The 21,919-nt window shown below is 39.9% G+C and overlaps 1 protein-coding gene across 4 annotated transcripts in view; it reads right to left on the bottom strand.

Moving 5' to 3' along the window:
- Positions 1-21,919, bottom strand: part of CRTAC1 (cartilage acidic protein 1) — a 365,203-nt gene that overhangs the window by 91,068 nt on the left and 252,216 nt on the right. For all 4 annotated transcript variants that reach the window (XM_075843067.1, XM_075843068.1, XM_075843069.1 and 1 more), the window contains exon 7: positions 16,351-16,496. In XM_075843067.1, the coding sequence (XP_075699182.1) occupies positions 16,351-16,496 (146 nt within the window). The remainder of the gene's footprint in view (positions 1-16,350; positions 16,497-21,919) is intronic.

Consider the following 21,919-nt stretch of genomic DNA (forward strand, 5'->3'; position numbering starts at 1 on the left):
ATTGTGATGATCACTTTGGAATAAAAGACTGAGATTATGTATGGAAATGTATATTAATGATATGAATTTTAAAGGAAGGTGACGTAACAATGTATAAAAAAAAGCTAATAAAAGGAAAAATACCTCGAAGTATGAGTCCAGGGGCGTCCTCTTGATTTCTACCCAAAACCACATATTGGTCAGGAGTTATAGCAGTAGCAAAAATTGGTGATTATGTTTATTTTACTTACAGAGATATTGGTATTTTTCTGTTTTGTTGCAGCCATATTGGTAATAACCTTTGACTTTGCTTCTCGGCAAATTGTCACTAATTTGCTGACCAAATTCCAATTGTTTATCAGTTTCTGAAAAGCGAATTTCATAGTACCACGTAACACATAGATCTATCATATGTTCGGTACATGAAGACGAAATGTAACTCTTACCTCTTTAAAATATCATTTTTCGTCCAAAATAATTCTACAAGTCATGCCTTATGCTGTTTATCCACAGATCCAACTGCATTCATATCTCTGCCTGTACATGATGTAAGTACATGTAAGAGGCATGAAACTACCCCCACTATTGTATATGTGCATTCGTTATATCTCCCTACATAACCCCTGTATCCTCCCCTCCTGTGGATGTAGCGTGGGTGAGCGGCGTGTGTGGCAGAGACGGTAGTGGGAAGGATAGGTTGCGTGCGCTATGTTTCATGTTGCCATGGAGACTTGGTCACTATGACCACAGGATGTGGCACTGTCTCCTTAACGCGGCTCTGACAGCTTGCAGGGCAGGGATAAAAAAGGGCTGGACTTGCCTGAGTCTGTAAACATTTGTTCGCAACGGCAGGTGGGAAGGGTTGAGTGACGAAGGGGAGTCCAATAGGGCATTTTTTAGCCAATGAGGAAGGGATAAAAGGAAGAACCATGGCTCTAACCCTGCCCAATCCCTGTCTATGCTCACCAAATTCCGCCCAGTCGAGTGTCACTGCATGAAAAACTATGAAGAAGATGCAGCACTAAAACAGCGATGCGACCCGTTTATTTCTAGGATTGAATTTAAACGGAATTCTTTTCTACCGGATTCTCAGCATTACTCCTAGAGAAGAATATTTCTGTACACGCGGAATCAGACAGAGCCAAAGAATAATGCAACAAGATGTGCCCTATAAAAATAATAGTGCCAAATATTGTGCTCCTAAAACTAACAATGTCAGACACTGCTCCTGAAAATAAGTGCCACACAGTATACCATGGAAATAATAGTCCCACATACGGTGCCCCCCATAATAGTCATACATTGTGCCAACCGAAACACTATGCTCCCAAACAAATGTTGCACTAGACAGTAGTGCCACATGAACACTGAAGGGAAGGGGGACCCAGGAAGCATTGGAACCGGAGTGGCGGGGAATCGGTGAGGTGAGTATGATTTTTTAACATGCTCAGCTGTTCCTGGCCTGACAAAAAGCGGCATTTACACCGACCAACCACTGGGACAGAATCTTAAATCCAGGACTATACTGCTGGATTCGGGATGGTTGGGGGGTATGTCTGAGTGTTGTGCTACGTGTGTATCGTCAAGAACTACAACTGATTTAATTGACTTACATTGTTGCGGGCACAACACTTAAATATCTAAAGGTTATGCATCTAAGTGAAAAAGTCACCTCTGACATCTGACCTCTAAAAGATAGTACTGTCTGCCTGTCTCTCCCTGTAAATTATATAGGCACACATAGTACTACCTCCCTGTTTCATCTGGCAATTAAGGTAAGCACAGATAGTACTATTCCTCTGTACTTATAATTGATGTAGGAACAACCTGTAAATGATGTGAGTACAGATAGTACTGTCTCCCTGTTTCTCTCTATATATGATGTAGGCACAAATGGTAATTAAAGACGGGTCTTCCTGCTAAAGGGGCTTTTGATGGGAAAAAAACATGGCTGCTGGGCCCAAAAATTGAAAGGTTAATATTTCAGAAAGTTAATTTTACTGTAAATAAGAATAGGGGTTTGTTTATTAATATGTAACTCAATTGACAGAATTATGGGGTGACTGCTCCCCCAATATAGAGACTTCATCTGTATATGATTCAAACCACAAAGCCATCAAAATTGGATGTTCAATCGTTTTTTTCCTAAATATTGAGATATTTCCATGGCGATATCTCCAATACGCTTGTCATCCATGATCTCCAGTAGGTTTATTTGCCATCGTTATTCACAGCAGCCAAATCACATACACGGAAACAAAATGAAATCCAAGTGTCAACATATGGGAGAACATAAAATAACAGACTGATGTCTCTCGGCTGTGTCCAAACAGCAAGATAATTGTGATTAAACAAAGACACACAAAAACATGACCACTTTGTAGTAAGTGCAGCTCTGCAGACTTCGCTAACATTTTGGTGTAATTCTTCCTGCACTACTATATTATATCACATTAAAACCTCGTGCACCCAACCCTATTACTGGTCTATTTGGTAAATATTCATATTTCGGCGCCCATAGAATTCTGTGGTGAGATACATGGAGGTTCCATCACATGCCGCATTATGGAGTGCCTATGGGTCTATATCAGACACACCACGTGCCACCAAGGTGTGTGCAGGTGACATTGCTCTGTTCATAAGGCCTAATAGTTCCCCCTCCTTCCCTGGTAAGGTAAGACACTCATGTATATAGTGTTGGTCATGAGAATTGTCCTAATTGAATCATTGGTGCATTTACTGGAACCATTTGCTGGAACAATATTTATAAAAAAAAATGTAAGAAATGTTTCGATGTCCTGCCAAAATTTTTTAAGGGTCATTGTGTGTCATACGTGTAAAACATTTTTTAATATTTTGATATAATTTAGACAGTACAGTATCTGTCATTTGGTGGTTTTATATTTCAAATTGTGATGGTCTCATCTGGTGGTTTCATATACGAGATACCCCTCATATATTATAAAACTTTTTATGCATATGTCACAAGGCTGAAAAATTTCTCCAGGAGGTGACTTCTGTAGGTCGTTATAAGAATATCATTCCAAGCATATTTTTAAATGGAAACAATCATGGACATAATTTGTTGTGAAAAATAAAACCAGACTATTACTTACTTGAAAAATACTCTAAGGCTTAGGTTAGACTACAACCCCAGTAACACAGTTCCCGCCATAGGCCGGAGGCACTACCTAAATATCATTATGCAACTGTGCGTGATTTGAGTTGCACAACTATTTCACCCTCCATTTATCTCTATCAGAGTGCAACTATCAGTTAACTCTTCCACTGCATTATAGAACCTCAATCAAGCTGTTAGGGGGTGTGTCTGTCGACAGAGTGCTGACTGATTCTAGTAGCAACTAGCAGAATTCTTAATAGAATATATATTACAGAATGTAACACAGGTAAGTAATTGCTTTTCTGTGGGAGTTGAAGAGATAAGCGGAAGTTGCTGGTATGATATGGCGTACCAAGGTATCTAGTATAACAGCTACTATGGAGTCCAACATCTAAAGTAGTCATCAGTGGTAAGGTGCAGTTAGTGATAACTATGGGTGATGGAAATAGGAGTGTACAATTAAAGGGGGCTCCATTCCAAGTTTTGCTACTGAGGCCCATTGTTGCTAGTTATGCCCCTGGGTGGACTAAGTTTTTAATGCTGCTAAATGTCTCAATGGTAAGGATGTTGTAAGAGTAACATCATCTGGGGAGGACATGGTAGATGGGCACAGAAATAAGGCTCTTCAGTAGTCATTGGTGTCTGTAAAGAATGTCTTGGCAGAGTGTCGCACCGTCATTGCTGTATGGCAGTCAATTGGGGAATCAAAAGATATCCATGAATCCCAAGCAACACCGGCCTAGCACTTTACCTGATTTCTACTCCGATTGTTTTTGTCATGTCGTTTTAAATAAAGCTGTGGAGCTGTTACAAATAACACATAATTAACCCCCTAGAAATGAATGGATTGCTAACGGGCAGATATGGACAAGACTTTAAAGTTGTATTGAGGTGGCAACCTACGGGCAGTTGTCTCATTATCACAAGACATTTAATAAGACTGGTGTATCTTACTCCACTCTAAGTAAATAATATTGTTGGAACGATTTGTGGCAAAGTTATTAAAAGGTGCTCGCCTCTTAATAAATTTGGGGTATTTTGAACAGAAAATAAAATCTACACCTGCTATGACCTGAACTTTATCTCATGGGAGGCGACCCAAAATTTTATTTTTACTTTTCAAATTTGCACATCACATTTTGCATGTGAATATAAATGTGGACCAATATATTCATTTTTCTTCGGGCCTTTTGAACATACGGTTAAAAATAAGCAGAAGTTATCTTTTAAAACATCTCTCTCTCTCGCTCTCTTTACATTATACGCACCAATCATTGATTTTATTGGACACCATGTAGTACTACATTTGTCCTGTGGTGGTGCTGCAGGGGAGCTGAATACTTGTTTACAAGTTCCTTGACTGTTGGGGGTCTCAGTGGCAAACACCTTCCAATTGGCTTATTCTTGCTGCACTCTTCTAACTTAAAGGGAATGTTTGAAGTGGATGACCCCTTTTAAACTTTGATCTACTTTAGACAAGGTGGCAAAACTTTTTAACTTTATCTCTAAGTGCTTCATATTTTCTTCTCTTAGCTTCTTAATATTCTATATTTATCTCTACTTAATAAAACTGAACAGCAGAACGAAGCAGCACCACTGCTACCTTGATTTTAATACATTTTCCATAATGTTTCACTGCTCAGCTGGGAATCATCATTTGCTTAGAATGAAATTAATATGAAAGACTCAAGTCTTGCAAAGCCACTCTCTAAAAGATGGTACTTGAAGACTTCTTAGCATTTTAATGCAGAAAAGTAATATATACATTATATAATGTATTGGATCAAATTTAACTTAAGTTCTAATACCATAAGTCTAATCATAAAGGACAGTTAACCCTAGAAATGTACAGTTATAGTATTCTGTATAGTACATTATAGTCTTGTAGAGGCAAGAGAACTGATCAAAGTCAAGTGAAATATAATGATGATCAGTGGTCCAAATCTTGAGAGGTAAAAATCTATTTTAGGGTCAGACAGAAATAATTACTAAATAGCAAAATAATTTTTTTTAATCTATTTATTTGGTGTGTAAGTTTTTTTTACTGTTAAAATAACATTATTTGAGTCAAGTTTTTTTAATAGATTTTTTTTAGGTTACTATCCATATACAAAAAAAAAGGCCACTAGAGCACACAAAACGAGCTGATACTTGTTTTCTAACTTTTTAGCTTTGCTGTGTAGACAGGGTGGGGCCAGCAGAGTCATCTTTAGAGTGTTCATTAGAAAATGAGTTATTTAATGACAGATGACAGCTCTATTATACTGTTAGAAGCCTAGATAAGGCAGAATAGCAACACTATACACACAGATATGTCTCTGCATGTAGCTTCCCTGCCATTCCTTGGTTTCCAGGGGGAATCGGCTGTACTCAATCAATTCATGAAGACTGTAATAGTCTACTGACACTTTTCTGTCCATTAATTCCAATTCATTGCAGTGGACATAATACACATACACCCTGCTGCATTGTCTATACAGTGCATGAAGGAAAGGAGAGTCTCTAATATGGCCGCCCCTACAACATTTTAAAAAAATAAATAGCTACAGCCTTTATTAAAATATACTAAACTCATTATTTCTCTTCCTCCGACTTCTATATTATTATTGAAACTAAAATGAAATACACAAGACTTTGCATTTAATACAATTCTATGTCTACATGTGGGTCCTAGCTCTGGGACTCTCACCTATCTTTAAAATTGCGTGTAACCCAACCCCTGTCCGGCCTCGTGAGGTGGCCACCGCCAGCTGCATCTGGACGAAGAATAAATGGAGGGGTAACCATGCATACACACTTTAATGGGAGATACAGAACCTATCTACCTTATCTATAACATATAAGTTCATAACTTAAATGGGTTAGTTTACAGGTGGATCCTATTAGAATCACGCAGGACTCCATGGGATTGGTGGATTCCATGAATAGTGCTAGATACAGCTGCTCTGTATAGAGAATTTTTAATAAAAAGTATTTACACAGTTCCACAAAACACAGATACACCTTTGTTTTTTATTTTCTATTGATATATACAACGAAATATATAACATTTTGACTTTAAAAGGTTTACATAGCCTTTAAAAGTAAAAAGCCTTTTTATATATATATATATATATATATATATATATATATATATATATATATATATATATATATATATATATATATAAATAAAGGCATATATATATATATAGTGTCACGATCTGACCAGGTTGACGACCAAGCTCAGATGAATCCTTGGAAGCAGACACCAGGTGTAACACAACACGACTCCAACTCTTTAAGGGACCATTTGCTAGACTGACACAGGAAAACACAAAACGACTCCAACTCTTTTAAGGCACAGGAACAAGGTAGCACGGGATACAGGATACAGGTAGCAGTAACGGGAATACTGGGAACAGGAAAACACTAAGGCACTATTTGCTACACTGACACGGGAAAACACAAAAACGCTCAGGCAGTGAGTGAAGGGGCAGGACCCTTCTTATAGTCCAGGGTGATCATAGGTTGATTAGAAAATTCTTAACATGTGTGCGCGCTGGCCCTTCAAGGGAGGGGAGGAAGGCGTCGGCAGGATGAGAGGAGTCTGCGGTCTGCGACCTCGTACGTTACAGTATATATATATGTATATATATATATATATATATATATATATATATACACTACCGTTCAAAAGTTTAGGGTCACTTAGAAATTTCCTTATTTTTGAAAGAATAGCACAGTTTTTTTCAATGAAGATAACATTAAATAAGTCAGAAATACACTCTATACATTGTTAATGTGATAAATGACTATTCTAGCTGCAAACGTCTGGTTTTTAATGCAATATCTACATAGGTGTATAGAGGCCCATTTCCAGCAACCATCACTCCAGTGTTCTAATGGTACATTGTGTTTGCTAACTGTGTTAGAAGGCGAATGGATGATTAGAAAACACTTGAAAACCCTTGTGCAATTATGTTAGCACCGCTGTAAACAGTTTTGCTGTTTAGAGGAGCTATAAAACTGACCTTCCTTTGAGCTAGTTCAGAATCTGGAGCATTGCATTTGTGGGTTCGATTAAACTCTCCAAATGGCTAGAAAAAGAGAGCATTCATGTGAAACTCGACAGTCTATTCTTCTTCTTAGAAATGAAGGCTATTCCATGTGAGAAATTGCCAAGAAACGGAAGATTTCCTACAACGGTGTGTACTACTCCCTTCAGAGGACAGCGCAAACAGGCTCTAACCAGAGTAGAAAGAGAAGTGGGAGGCCCCGCTGCACAACTGAGCAACAAGACAAGTACATTAGAGTCTCTCTAGTTTGAGAAATAGACGCCTCACAGGTCCTCAACTGGCAGCTTCATTAAATAGTGGCCGCAAAACGCCAGTGTCAACGTCTACAGTGAAGAGGCGACTCTGAGATGCTGGCCTTCAGGGCAGAATGGCAAAGAATAAGCCATATCTGAGACTGGCTAATAAAAGGAAAAGATTAATATAGGCAAAAGCACACAGACATTGGACAGAGGAAGATTGGAAAAAAGTGTTATGGACAGACAAATTGAAGTTTGAGGTGTTTGGATCACACAGAAGAACATTTGTGAGATGCAGAACAACTGAAAAGATGCTGGAAGAGTGCCTGACGCCATCTGTCAAGCATGGTGGAGGTAATGTGATGGCCTGGGGTTGCTTTGGTGCTGGTAAAGTGGGAGATTTGTACAAGGTAAAAGGGATTTTGAATAAGGAAGGCTATCACTCCATTTTGCAACGCCATGCCATACCCTGTGGACAGTGCTTGATTGGAGCCAATTTCATCCTACAACAGGACAATGACCCAAAGCACACCTCCAAATTATGCAAGAACTATTTAGGGAAGAAGCAGGCAGCTGGCTTTCTATCTGTAATGGAGTGGCCAGCGCAGTCACCAGATCTAGACCCCATAGAGCTGTTGTGGGAGCAGCTTGACCGTATGGTACGCAAGAAGTGCCCATAAAGCCAATCCAACTTGTGGGAGGGTCTTCTGGAAGCATGGGGTGAAATTTCTCCCGATTACCTTAGCAAATTAACAGCTAGAATGCCAAAGGTCTGCAATGCTGGAATTGCTGCAAATGGAGCATTCTTTGACGAAAGCAAAGTTTGAAGGAGAAAATTATTATTTCAAATAAAAATCATTATTTCTAACCTTGTCAATGTCTTGACTATATTTTCTAGTCATTTTGCAACTCATTTGATAAATATAAGTGTGAGTTTTCATGGAAAACACAAAATTGTCTGGGTGACGCCAAACTTTTGAACGGTAGTGTACATATATATATATATTAAAAAAAATAGAGAAAAAAATCTAGCAAAATATTAGAGTTGCTCTTAAAATGTCATTAAGCAGATAAAACATACTTTCCTGTATTGATTATTATTTCTACTTCCTTTTTTTTTTTCTTTTTATCTGTTTTTGCAGTCTAGCAGTTCCTGGACAGAGGAGAAACAACACATCAAGCAGACAATTTATTTAGTGTACATACACTCTCAACAAGGGCAATGTCTTTCCTATCTTCGAACGTGGCCTGGATGGTTTCAATCTGCCCTCCAGCTCTTCACTATCTCTAAAATCACAGCAACCGAGATTTGTTGCGGCCAAAAAGGTCAATGTAATAATTACACCTTCAGCAATCTGACAGAGTCTTGCAGTAAATTCAAGTTACATTATGTTTTTCTCCAGAGAAGGGTCAGTCTAGATCTCATCACTACTGGAGATGGCACTAAGGCTGGGTTTAGACAATAAGGGCTCATGCACAAAACCGTGTTATGGCTCTATACAAAATCTGAGTTACATAGCCATAATACGGTACCCATAGAAGTTTATGGGCCCATACTGTACCTCTATATGCCATTAAATTCATACGGAGTGATATCTAGGTTGCCACATGGCCGGTAGACCACAGGCCTGGCAGATATTGGTACTGGGAATTTAATTTGTACTGGCCATAGTCAAGACCGTCAATTTCATAAAATAATTTTTTTATTTCATGGGAGGCGGGCCATGGGATGGAAGGAGATGGAGCAGTAGCTGGACAGTCTATACTTCTTCTCCCCTCTTTTGACGGGAGCGGGACCTAACTCCTTCTTCCAGACTGTCTGAATCAAGTCTAACTCAATGTACTAACGTCTGAGTGATTCTATGACAATGCATGCGGGCGGCTGTTTTAAGAGGGAAGCGTGTGTAAGCTATGTACGTACCAGAACAGTAAGCTTCTGATAGGCTGCTCCAAAAATGTTGTGCTAGCTAGCCGGGCTAGGTAGGTCGATCTCGGAGCAGAAAAGCTTCAGAGTAGTTTATACAATATAAAAGACTGAATAGGTCCAATGGTGAGAAAGGACAACGGTGTCCATACAATTCAAGTTTGTGTAGCTATAGATTGAAGTTCTTTCTCCCAGGGCAAAGATTTATTTTTAACCTCTCCTTCAGGACTATTAGGCTCTGCCAGCTTCTCGTTGGCACCCCCTAAACCAGGGGTCTTAAACTCAGCCAGGTAAGTGGGCCACATATAGAAAAATGGGAAGTTGACGGGCCGCATTACTTTCAAATTTGATACATTACAAAATTATTGTTAATTAATTTGTTATTTGAACTGCTATAACAATACTACATTACTACATTACTATAATAATAGCGCTAGGCTTAAACTTACTGGAAATTTGCGAGAGTTCTCCACGTGCTTATTTCAACAAGCCAGTTTTACAGTTTAAGTGTCGCTAAATGCAGTTCGGCAGCTCAGTTGGCAGCGTTTGGCAGACACACAAATATAAAAATTAGGCAGCCCCTTTTTAGATTGTGCCACAGAGCCCTCTATAAATACTGCCACAGTGCCCTCTGTAGATACTGCCACAGTGCCCTCTGTAGATAATGCCACAGTGCCCTCTGTAGATAATGCCACAGTGCCCTCTGTAGATAATGCCACAGTGCCCTCTGTAGATGTAGATAATGCCACAGTGTCCTCTGTAGATAATGCCACAGTGCCCTCTGTAGATGCTGCCACTGTGCCCTCTGTAGATGCTGCCACAGTGCCCTCTGTAGATACTGCCACAGTGCCCTCTGTAGATGCTGCCATAGTGCCCTCTGTAGATACTGCCACAGTGCCCTCTGTATATGCTGCCACAGTGCCCCCTGTAGATGCAACCACAGTGCCCTCCATAGATAATGCCACACACACCCCTTGTGGATAGTGCTACAGACAACCCCAGTAGATAGCTCCATTGGGGCTCCCTCTAGGAGTGGAATCCCCAGCCAGAGGGTTGCCGATGCTTTGGCCAGAGATTCCGCTGCTGGAGGAGCCCCTAATGTCACTGTTCATACACAGTAACGTCAGGGGATCCTATTGGACCGGATTGTGATGTCAGGGGCAACCCCAGAGCCGGTGTCCCAGAGCGGAGTACTAGTATAGGCTCTGCTCCAGAACTCTGGGGAAGCAACTGACATCACTGTCCATATATGGACAGTGATGTCAGGGGCTTGCCCAGAGCTGGAGTCCCGAAGCAGAGCCGCTTCTAGCACCCTGCCTGGGATTCCAGCTCTGCTCCTGACATCACTGTTCATATATGGACAGAGATGTCAGGGGCAACCCCAGAGCTGGTGTCTTAGGCAGAGCGCTACTAGCGCTCCTACTGGGACTCCATCTGTGCTCCTGACATCGCTGTCCAGCTCCGGGGAGGCCCTAGACATCGCTGTCCATATGTGGACAGCGATGTCAGGGGATTCCACAGAGTCCCGGAGTAGAGCCTATGCTAGCGCTCTTCCCGACACTCCGCTCTGCGGAAGACCCTGATAAAACTGTCCATATATGGACAGCGATGTCAGGGATTTCCACAGAGTCCCGGAGCAGAGCCTATGCTAGCGCTCTGCCCGGGACTCAGGCTCTGGGGAAGCCCCAGACATCGCGTGTCCATTCATGGACAGCAATGTCAGGGGATTCCACAGAGTCCTGGAGGAGAGCCGATACTAGCGCTCTGCCCGAGACTCTGCTCTGGGGAATACCCTGACAAAACTGTCCATATACGGACAGCGATGTCAGGGATTTCCACAGAGTCCCGGAGTAGAGCCTATGCTAGCGCTCTTCCCGACACTCCGCTCTGCGGAAGACCCTGATAAAACTGTCCATATATGGACAGCGATGTCAGGGATTTCCACAGAGTCCAGGAGCAGAGCCTATGCTAGTGCTCTGCCCGGGACTCCGCTCTGGTGAAGACTCTGACAAAACTGTCCATATATGGACAGCGATGTCAGAGATTTCACAGAGTACTGGAGCAGAGCCGATACTGGCGGTTCTGTGTCCCGCGGGCCGCAGATGACAGCCTCAGGGGCCGCGTGCTTGAATCCCCTGCCCTAAACCAAACAGCACAAGGTGCACATGCCCAACTAGTCATCCCTGGACACGCGCATACTGAGTTTTGGTATGCGTTTTATTTTTAGTTAGCCGAAGCCAGAACTGAATCCAAAAATAAGAGAAAAAATATAAATCTTTGTATTTCCTCTCTTTAGTATTCAATACAGGGTTGTATTAAATTGCTAAAATAATTATTTAAAAAGAATGATCGTGTTAACGGGAATTTTTTTTTTTTTTTTTTTAAAAAGACATTGCACAGGATAACACACATACTGGGTATGAAATATTTCTTGCTACTCTATTTATATACAGTATAATTGTACACATTTCTCCACCCAAAAACTCATGACATATTTTTGAAGGTGCAAATTAAAAAAATAAATACACTTATAGCAGACTGGAAAAAAAAAAAATTGGTCTTCTTTACAGATTTACAGATGCAAAATAAATGATAGGTAGTAGGATGCTGAGGAAGTGTGTAGATATGCTCTGAAATGTATTTTTTACTTCTGATTTTACAGCTTGTGCATATGGTGAAAACCACAAAAGACTGTCATTTACAAGAATCAGTAATCACTTGCAATTCTTCAAGTGTTTCTCTGGAGTATAGTAGTTTATATTCCTGCTCAAAGATGTGTTAAAACATGTTCACAGATCATTTCATAAAAGCTCTACTCAATACCGCTTAAATTCTGTAATTCTGAGGAATTTAGGAAATTGAGAAATTAACCACATTAAACGCACAATGGACCCTTATTCTTAAAGGGAATGTTTCATCATAAACGTACAGATTATTTACATCAGGTTTTTATTATAAACAATGAAAAAATAATATATCCTAACTTTTGTTTGTAGTTTTTTATTTTATCGTGTTAATAAGCTGACCTGTTTTCTGTAGCTCACTTGTCAGCTTTGCTGTATATATTGGGAGAGAATGAGCAGAGTGATCTCATTATCATTAAAAAAGTGGAGAATTAATGACAGCTCTATTGTATTACTGGAAACCTTGATAAGACAGGATAGCAACACTATACAATATATACACAGTGATAAGGCTCTGTATTCAGCTTCCCTGTCAATCTCTGGTCTCTGGGGATACTTTAATGGAGGTAGACACCCTTGCAGATTTTTTATTTTATTTGCATTGTATGTATTTTATTAATTGGTTTTAATTACATAATTATGGACATTTGCGTTCTGCAGCTTGTATGTCTTACAATACAATGCAAGCTGCTGGATGCCGTACAGAGCTCATTCTTTCAGATGAACCTACTGTCTGGTTAGTCTCATAGGCATTTTTTTACCATCATCAGCAGTACAGCATGAGCGATATTCTGATTTGACATATTTAAGACAATAGCACACATTTATGATGTATTTTACACCAGGTTTTGATATAAACTGTGCCAAAAAAAAAGTTGCAAATGGTGACACGTGACAAATTTGTGCTCAAATTTATTACTTTCCTCAACGCTTACCAAATTTGTAATACAAATTATTAATTAACCAATTTTTTTGGACCTTCCTATTGCAGTATGTTCAGTATAAAAAATCTGACACTGGCTCCATGAATGTTGGAGTATTGGAGTCTTCATTTAATTTTTATCTGGCTTATTTATAGTCAAATAATTATCCAGAAAACCTTAGAGCTAGGGATCTGTCTGATACCAAATAACAGGAATTTCTTGCACCTGTGAATTTATTGAATAGGTGATAGACAATTCTTCATAAGAATGTTACCTGTTACTAAGGAATTAGTAGACCACTCCTGAGTTACCTGATGTATACTTCTCTGTTCACATATATAGAAAAATTCTGAAATCTGCTGGTTTTCTGTTATTAGACAGCATTACATTGTAAGGGCTTAGATGACAAACACACATTTAGGTCAATCCGTCAGGTCAAAAAATACCTGGTAAACATAAGTAGATTTAGGCTGGGTTCACACAACCTATTTTCAGGCGTAATGGAGGCGTTTTACGCCTCGAATTACGCCTAAAAACACGGCTCCAATACGTCGGCAAACATCTGCCCATTAATTTCAATGGGTTTGCCGATGTTCCGTGCCGACGACCTGTAAATTTACCCGTCGCTGTCAAAAGACGGCGCGTAAAATAACAGCATCGTCAAAGAAGTGCAGGACACTTCTTGGGACGTAATTGGAGCCGTTTTTCATTGAATCCAATGAAGAACAACTCCAAATTACGCCCCGCAAAACGCGAGTACGAACAATTACGTCTGAAATTCAGGAGCTGTTTTCTCCTGAAAACAGCTCCGTAATTTCAGATGTAAATGCAGTTATCGTGTGCACATACCCTTAAAGAGGACCTGTCACTAGGTCATATAAGTTGAACTGCTTATCTGACCTGAAATACGCTGCCAACTTTTGTGTTGGCTCCCTATTTGCTCATTTGCTGTAGTTAGCCAACGGGGTGGAGCTAGCTTCCCTGCCTCTGATGCTGACCAATCAGCACAAGGCAGCTTGATGGTAGTTCACGTTCTCGTGGCTAACTACAGCAGTAAAAAGGAGCCAACACAACAGTGGGCCATATCGCTGGAGGGGGGGGGAGGGGTCTAGGAAAAAAAGAAAAGCAGCACTGGAATCAGGGAGACAACGCTATTCATGTCAGTTAACCAGTTCAACGTATATGACCTAGTGACAGGTTATCTTTAAATTGCAATAAGTTGGTACATGCAAGACCATAAGTACCATAGAAGCAGACAATGCGGCTGCTATGGGACCTTGAAGAGAGGGGACCCAGTCCTGGTTGGTCCTACCCCCCTTTACTATTGGGTGTTGAAAACCTGTACAAGGCTATCCTCTCCAGAAGAAACGCATTGTAAGGAAGCAAGGTGGTGGAGAATGGGTCCAATGGTCATGAAAAGGGCATGGAGGGGAAACAAACACCAAGCCATTCTGTTGGGGAAGGCAAAACCTAACAGGGGGCCCGTTCTGACATTTGTTTTTCTATGTACTACATTGGATACATGCTTTCAGTTTGTATATATATATATATATATATATATATATATATATATATATATATATATATATATATATATATATATATATATATATACACACACACAATATATATATATATATATATATATGCATGAGATCGATTGGTGTAACCTGCTGGGGTGGTACGGTGTTTTCCTCACATTATCCTTTTGGGTATACGGGAGCATTACAATAAGAAACTGTAAGCGGCCCATTAATATGATGATAACACTTTTGTGTATTGTATAATGAATATCGTATAATAAATGGTACATTTTGTAAATGTACTACCACTTATATATTAAAATGATTCTATCTCCTATGCAAATATCTCGCAAGATGCTGAATACTTGCTGGAGAAGTTTGTTTTACAAAGCTATATTATAAATCAGAGGAAAAGGGATGGGTGACCACCAGCCATAAATCTTGTAATATATCTGCGAGCATTAAATCCTCAGTGATCTCTGTTTACTAAAATATGCTGATAACTATAATTGGAATCTTTCAGTCCCGAATATAAACCTTTTATTTCCTAGTGAATTTCAGAGATGTGCAATAGGGCGAAGTTAACTGGAACAAAGCAACTGATCAGTCAAACACTTATAAATTATTATTATTTCCACTGGCTGTGAAGCAGCTTCCTGACAGCGCATTGTGATAACTGGAACATAATTATTTCTGTGTTTTATACCCCACACACAATCTATAACTGCAGAGCATTAAATCACAAACATGAACATTTCAGCAGTAGATATAAAACACAAGGCTGAACGGAGACATACACATCCCCAATCTAAACCCAGCAGCTATAGAACCATGGAGTAGTGGAGTAGAAGCTCAGGCTGACCCCACACCCCCATTCTATTGAAGATTGGAAGCTTCTTAGAACTAAAATGTTGATAAACATTTGAGAAGGAACGAACAAGACCTAAGGTCAAACCATGGAAGAGATGAGGAGGAAGAGAGGAACAAGCACTAGACCCTAGGGTCAGAAATGGAGCTCCAATTTAATCTCTGCTATGGGGCCTCTCTACAGGCTCAATTATATGTTTGGGACAGATAAAATAAGTAATTTATGAAGCTTCCCCAAGGTATGGCACAAAGTCTTCTATGGTGATACCAAATATCTCAACATACCTAGACGTTCTAGGCAGAGCTTCAAAGGAGTACAAAGATGGCAGACCTGGGGGCCTTTATTAGGCCCCAAGGCTGCCATAGCAACCATTATAAATGACCGATCGTGCCGGAGGGGGCGGGGGCGCGATAGCATATTTCAGGGGGTGTCCCCCTGATTCTAACAATTTAAATGCCGCGGTCACGATTGAGTGTGGCATTTAAGGTGTTAAATGAGCAGAATCAATGTAAACATTGATTCTGTCCGCTGGAGTGAGGTGTTGGCTGTGTAACACAGCTGTCATCCGCCGAGTATGAAGTGTGCTCAGCCCATGAGTGAATTCCATACTTCCCCTTGGCGACAGCATCATAATAGTATGTAGCATGTCGCCAAGGGGTTAAATAAAAGACCCTTTAAAGGGGTTTTCCCACTATAGTAAGTAATGACATATCGCTACAACATGGCATTACTTAATAATCGTGGGGCCTGGACTCCCACCGATCCTTAGAACGAAGTTTCCTTGGCGCGAATCTCCGGATCATCGTGAGTCCCAGAGGCAGGACCCACACGATCATAATGTTATGGAAAATCCTAGCAATATGCCGTAACATAAAAAAAATGGGCATCAGGTGTTTTGATAAGTAGACAATATAGAAAGGGGGAAAAAATACCACTTTACAACCAATCAAGTTAACATAAGTAACTACACAAACAGGACATTTAGTTGACAAAAAAATATCTCCATCTACAGACGATTTTTAGAAAATACGTACCTTGAATCTAACTTTTCCATTTGTGCTCATCTGTAGAAACAAGCGGTGAGGTCCATTCCAGTTTCCATATACAATATCTACTTTTCCATCCCTATTGAAGTCAGCTAGAGCTACACCACGACCATGTTGGTAGGCATCATCTACACCTGTAATCAGAAAAAACCCGAATTACATGTTAAATACTGGATACCCAATTAAACCCACAATTATATAAGATAACTACTAACTCCCAAGCAAGAAGCATAGGAGAACATAGCATGGCTTCCAAACTTCCACCAAGTTCTTGACTATATTGCCCTAGAGAGATGTTCCTCAACCAGTGTCTAATGGTTCGTAAACTTCTTCCATATGACTTCTAAACTAATGGCATATGAAGACCTTATTGTGGTTGAATTAAACAAAGTGGTTGACGAAACTTCTTAAAAAGAATGAGTCTCCATAGAAGATGCTTGTCATAAGAGAGGACCTCAGCAGCATGGAGTGAAGTTCTGACTTGAGAGGTTCTCAATTTGGCAGACTACATTGTCAATTGAGTCATTCACAAGCTTTATAAAACGAAGACCAGGTTCGAGAAGCCAAAGTTGAAACAGGTAGATGTGATTTCATAAAGGGGTTGAAGAGTGGAATAAAACACATCATACAGAGTAAATTAATATAATATAATCCCTATTATTCGACTGGCACTTGTCATCATGGATAAAATAGCATTAATGGAGTCAGTCCAGTCCCATTAGTATGAGACCCCTCAAGGTATCCCAGGCACATAGATATGCTGCTGTATTGTTATTATCATTAGTGATCATCACTGACACATGGCACATTAAACAGAACTATATCACTAGCATTTGGCATTGCAGTTGAATATAAAGAAGACCTCCAGTGGTAACACAACTTTCCATGTCTGCACCACCCTGCTGAATGTATACCACACTCTACACTTCTTTTATGTATACTGTATTTACTTTTTGAACTGCTGCCTTGTCTGTGCTTTAGCCTCCATCTTGATTCTTAGATTTCCTCAGCTTTCTCTTCCTCCCTGCTTTGCTAACAATCCCATGATGCTTCAGCACAGCATCACATGACCAGCTAAAGACCATACCATTTCTGCATGCTGGGGGACACTGATTAGCATTCTCTCTATAGTCTCCTAAATAAGCTGATAAACCAAAAGCATACAGACAGGGAGGCTGCACTATATTCTTCTACACCTGTGTGACAGGAACATGTCTAAGTATCAGTGGGAACTGATGATAGAAGTTTCTGCCCCCCTGTGTAATAGTGTGGTACAGCAAGTGCTAAAGCCTGTGATGGGTGACACATAGATCTCCATAGACGCAAGTAGAGAAAGTAGTCATTGAGCCTGATTCACACTGCTGCTAAGCAACCGTCCCAGTCTGATATATAGAGATAAGTAAAGGTGATAGACTGACACATGGAATACCATAATGGAACACATGGAATAGTTTAGTTTTGACCGGAGTGTCCCTTTAAGAACTAGACTTTGGAAGAACACAACATCACTGCTGCAGAACATTGTCTCACATGGAGTTTAACTATTTATACAGCTTCTGTTGACTTGATAACTTCCTTTCCAGTGAGCTCCCCCTTTTGGCGGCTGTAGAGTGTCAACATTTTATCATTGAAATCCGGCTGTGCAAAGGAAAAAAGTAGATTTGGAAAGAGCGAATTTATTGTAGTGAAATAAATAAATATAAACAAAGACCGCAACACAAACCACTTCCCCACCCTAGACCTCCAGGTATGTACCCATCAACCACTTTATTGCCCAGAGGCCACCACAGATTATAACACTACACTGTGCTAGCACTACTGTGTACAGGGGTAACTCAGCTAGCTCCTGTTTAGGGGGGCAATCTGCTGGCTATAATGGAGCTACTAATGGGAGCCCTCTGATGGTGCGGTCATTGGGGGCACTTTGGCTGTGGATCTATGGGTGTACATTGTACATTGTATAGCGACATTCATTATTTGTACAGTATGGCAGCATTATTTATGTGTACTTTATAGTAGCGTTGGTTTTGTGCACAGTTTGGCAGCATTGTCTATGTACGCTGTATGATGACAAAGTTTATGCATCTATATAAACCTTCCCCGCACCCCTGAAAAAATTATATGTACACCCCTGGACTGTTATATTTGAATGTGTCTGTGAAAAAAGATTTGTCTCTACAACAGGTTGAGGATATTCTGAAGTGGATAAAGGTCTCTTGTCTTCGGAGGTTGCACAAATGCCACATTTACCTCTGGTCCCCTATCGCTACACCCATACACGCACGGTCTCCTTTATAAACACGGTTTGTTATAATATAGCAGAGCCAGGAAACAAGTATCTGTTAAATGGCATAATCTAAAAAAAAAAAAAAAGATAAAAGGTTATTCTAATCAAGACTGCAAACCCAGGGGCTCTGTACAACTTTTCCTTGTTTTATTTTTAATAGAGATGAGCAAAATGTGGAAAATTTGCCAGTTCATTGAATTTAGTATTTCAGAACCATATTTCTCCATTAAAAAACATGCAAACTTCAGATCATGTCTAATTTGTATTAATTCCATGAAGGTCTGCAAAGCTCTAGACATTGTCCCTTTGTTCAAATGCAGTGGTTTTGTTAATAATATTAATCACTACCACCCCCATTATCCTCTTCATAGCCTAAAAAAGTGCTTTTTTTCGGTTTAATATTAATTTGTTAATATAGTTTTATAGGGGTCGGAGCTTGATTTTTCTGATACGGAGCTCTAAATGTCTTTAAAAAACATAGAATTTAACGAGGTTCTTTCACTAGTTTCATAATTCCCTATCTCCTACCTAATCTGCTAGGCATGTGTTGTAGATAACTACTGTGTTTTAAAAAACAAACAAAAAAAAAAAACATTTATTAGTGGGAAAGTTATGATCATTTAAAAAAAATTTGTAAAAGCCCAACTGGGAGTTGTAAAGTGTGCATTGTAAAGAAAAGTGTATGACGCTGACCAATCAGCGTCATACACTTATCTTCATTCATGTCCAGCTTTAGTCACAGCACAGCGTGATCTCGCGAGATTACGCTGTACCGTCACTTACTTCCACAGGTCCTTCACCGGAGCGACGGGACAATGACCAGACATCATCTCCAGCCGCCTCCTGGATACAAAAGCAGGATATATATATACAGGATCCTATACAGGATACAAAGCAGCTGTATCTCAAAAAGTAAAAACAATTTTTAATGAAAACAAATTATAAGGTTACACCAAACACAATGACTGACCTTTTTACAAAAAAACAAAAAGGCCCTTTCAATGGTGTGCATAGCCTTTAATACTATTTTGGCAGTAGATACAATTTAAATGGTGGATGAGAGCGGGTTCACCACCCAGTAACAACAATGTCGCAGCAGAGAAAGCCGCTGAATTATAAATCCATGTATACACATTATCACACAGGCATTTGTATGTACTACTTTGCAGAGAAGGAGCACCTAGGGAAATAAAGTCTAGTTTCATCGATGGAGTATGATATGAAGGGGCGTGAAAGTAGGCTCAACTTTGGTAAACTATACTAACATATTTAGTAGTAGCCTAATAGCATCTTAATATCGGAATCATTATTATCAGTTCTGTCCAATTTTTAATAATAAATGCCGTGTTTCGGTCCAACATTGTCATCTTTCAAAAATGGCCATCACAGTCTCAGACCCTATGCAGAGAATATTTAGGAAGTCTGAGACACGCTCGGCCTCCACTGCCCTCCAATGACCTGCACTGATGACTCAGAGCACTGATGACGTCATCGGTGCTGGCCTATTGGATTGCAGTGAAAAGGGGGGGGGGCATGTTTCAGACTTCCTTACAATGTTCTTCATAGGGAAGTCTGAGATGGTGGCAGCCATTTTGGATAGATGACAACGGGGGAACACTGGAACTACAGCAGTAGCATTTAGAAGGAGGGCACCAGGTATGATGACTATACATTAGCAATTTATATAACAATTTTTACTTTTGACTGGAGAGTCGCATTTAGGCATATTTTTAGCAATGTGTCATAACATATTTTCATGGGAATACGTTTTAAATGATAAAATTCTGATTGCCTGAAGCCACCACTAGGTGGAGCTTACTGTATACAGATTTATACAGTTCCCATTGAATTTAAAGAGAGCTATATAGATCCATATGAAGCAAGGGAAGCTAGTGAGCCTCGACCTCTATATACATCTATCATGAAATAAATCATCACAGAATTGTGGATCAAAAAGGTGGCTCTGGGCTTTCTTGTCTTCTGGACCTCTGGGCAGTTGTATAGGCCGCCCATAGAGTATGTCTGTTTATGTATTGGTGTAGGTTTACACATTCTCAATGTTGGATGTAGTTGTCCATTAAATCCACCATAAAGAATCACTGAAAATGGAGGAATATCACAGACGGCTCAATTTACTTCTTAAGTATTTGACGTAAAAGTTGATTAAAACATTAAAAAACTCTATTTGCCTAATAAAAGTATAAAACGGATTTATAATTATAAACATTGGCATGTAAGTACGACAGCGAGAAGCAAAATATTCCACCCACGCTGATCGGAACTGACTTAGACACCGTGGCAATCAAAATGTGTTAGAACGCTGATATGTTTCCTGCAATTTCACTATATTCTCGAGAATAAATCCAAGAAAAAGAAAATATCTGAAGAGTAGGGTAAGGTGGAATATGGCAATAGCCGGACCCTATGGAAAATCGAAAGAAAAATGAATATGATCAACTTTCATTATGACAAGCATCTTCTCACCTTGAAGTGAAGTCACCTCCCGTTATTCGGAATAATGGGGGCACTAGTTCTCCCGCATCTGTTTGTTTGATAAATGCCCCTTTGACAAGTCTTGTTAAACCCTGGCCATCATTCTGACTTTCAATTACGCGGACAGTGCATCTACCTCACTCCCTTCCCCATACATTCTCCTCACACATATATCTTGCTTCCTTCCATCCGTGCCTCACTCGGATTATTACCTTATCAAAATCACTGTTTTCCCTCCGCTTTACTACAAACAAAATATTGTGCTGCCAAGTAATACATTTTTCTAAAACGTGAAAAAAAAACAAAAACATATTACTGAGGGAAATGGGATTTTAATGAAAAGCCGAATTACATTTTTTGAAATATGACCCATATCATCTTAATCAGTCACTTTCCACATCTCTTCCCCAATGGCCTTACTGGTAGCGAATCCGCGCGGCCTTGGGTCGAGGGCTGTTTATTTATTTATTTTTCAATCTAAGCTTAAATAAAATGAATTAAAGCTGTTTCCATGAATATAATTTTGGACGCGGCCTTTATAGAAATTTGCTGTTGCGAGGTCCAAAAATTGGGTGTTTGCATGGTGTCACTGTATTTCAAGGACGGTGTCAAGCTGATTCATTGTGCTGGTGGGGGTGAGGGGAAGAGTGCATGTTGGGAAAGTAATTGATTGGGCGTCAACATTCGGGATGGAGGAAGAAAAAAAAAAACGGAATTAACTTCACATGTCACTTCTTATTTTTTATGGCCAACCTATAATTTCAGGGCTCAACCACT

Source organism: Rhinoderma darwinii, chromosome 11, assembly GCF_050947455.1.
Source record: "Rhinoderma darwinii isolate aRhiDar2 chromosome 11, aRhiDar2.hap1, whole genome shotgun sequence".
NCBI classification, from domain to species: Eukaryota; Metazoa; Chordata; class Amphibia; order Anura; family Rhinodermatidae; genus Rhinoderma; species Rhinoderma darwinii.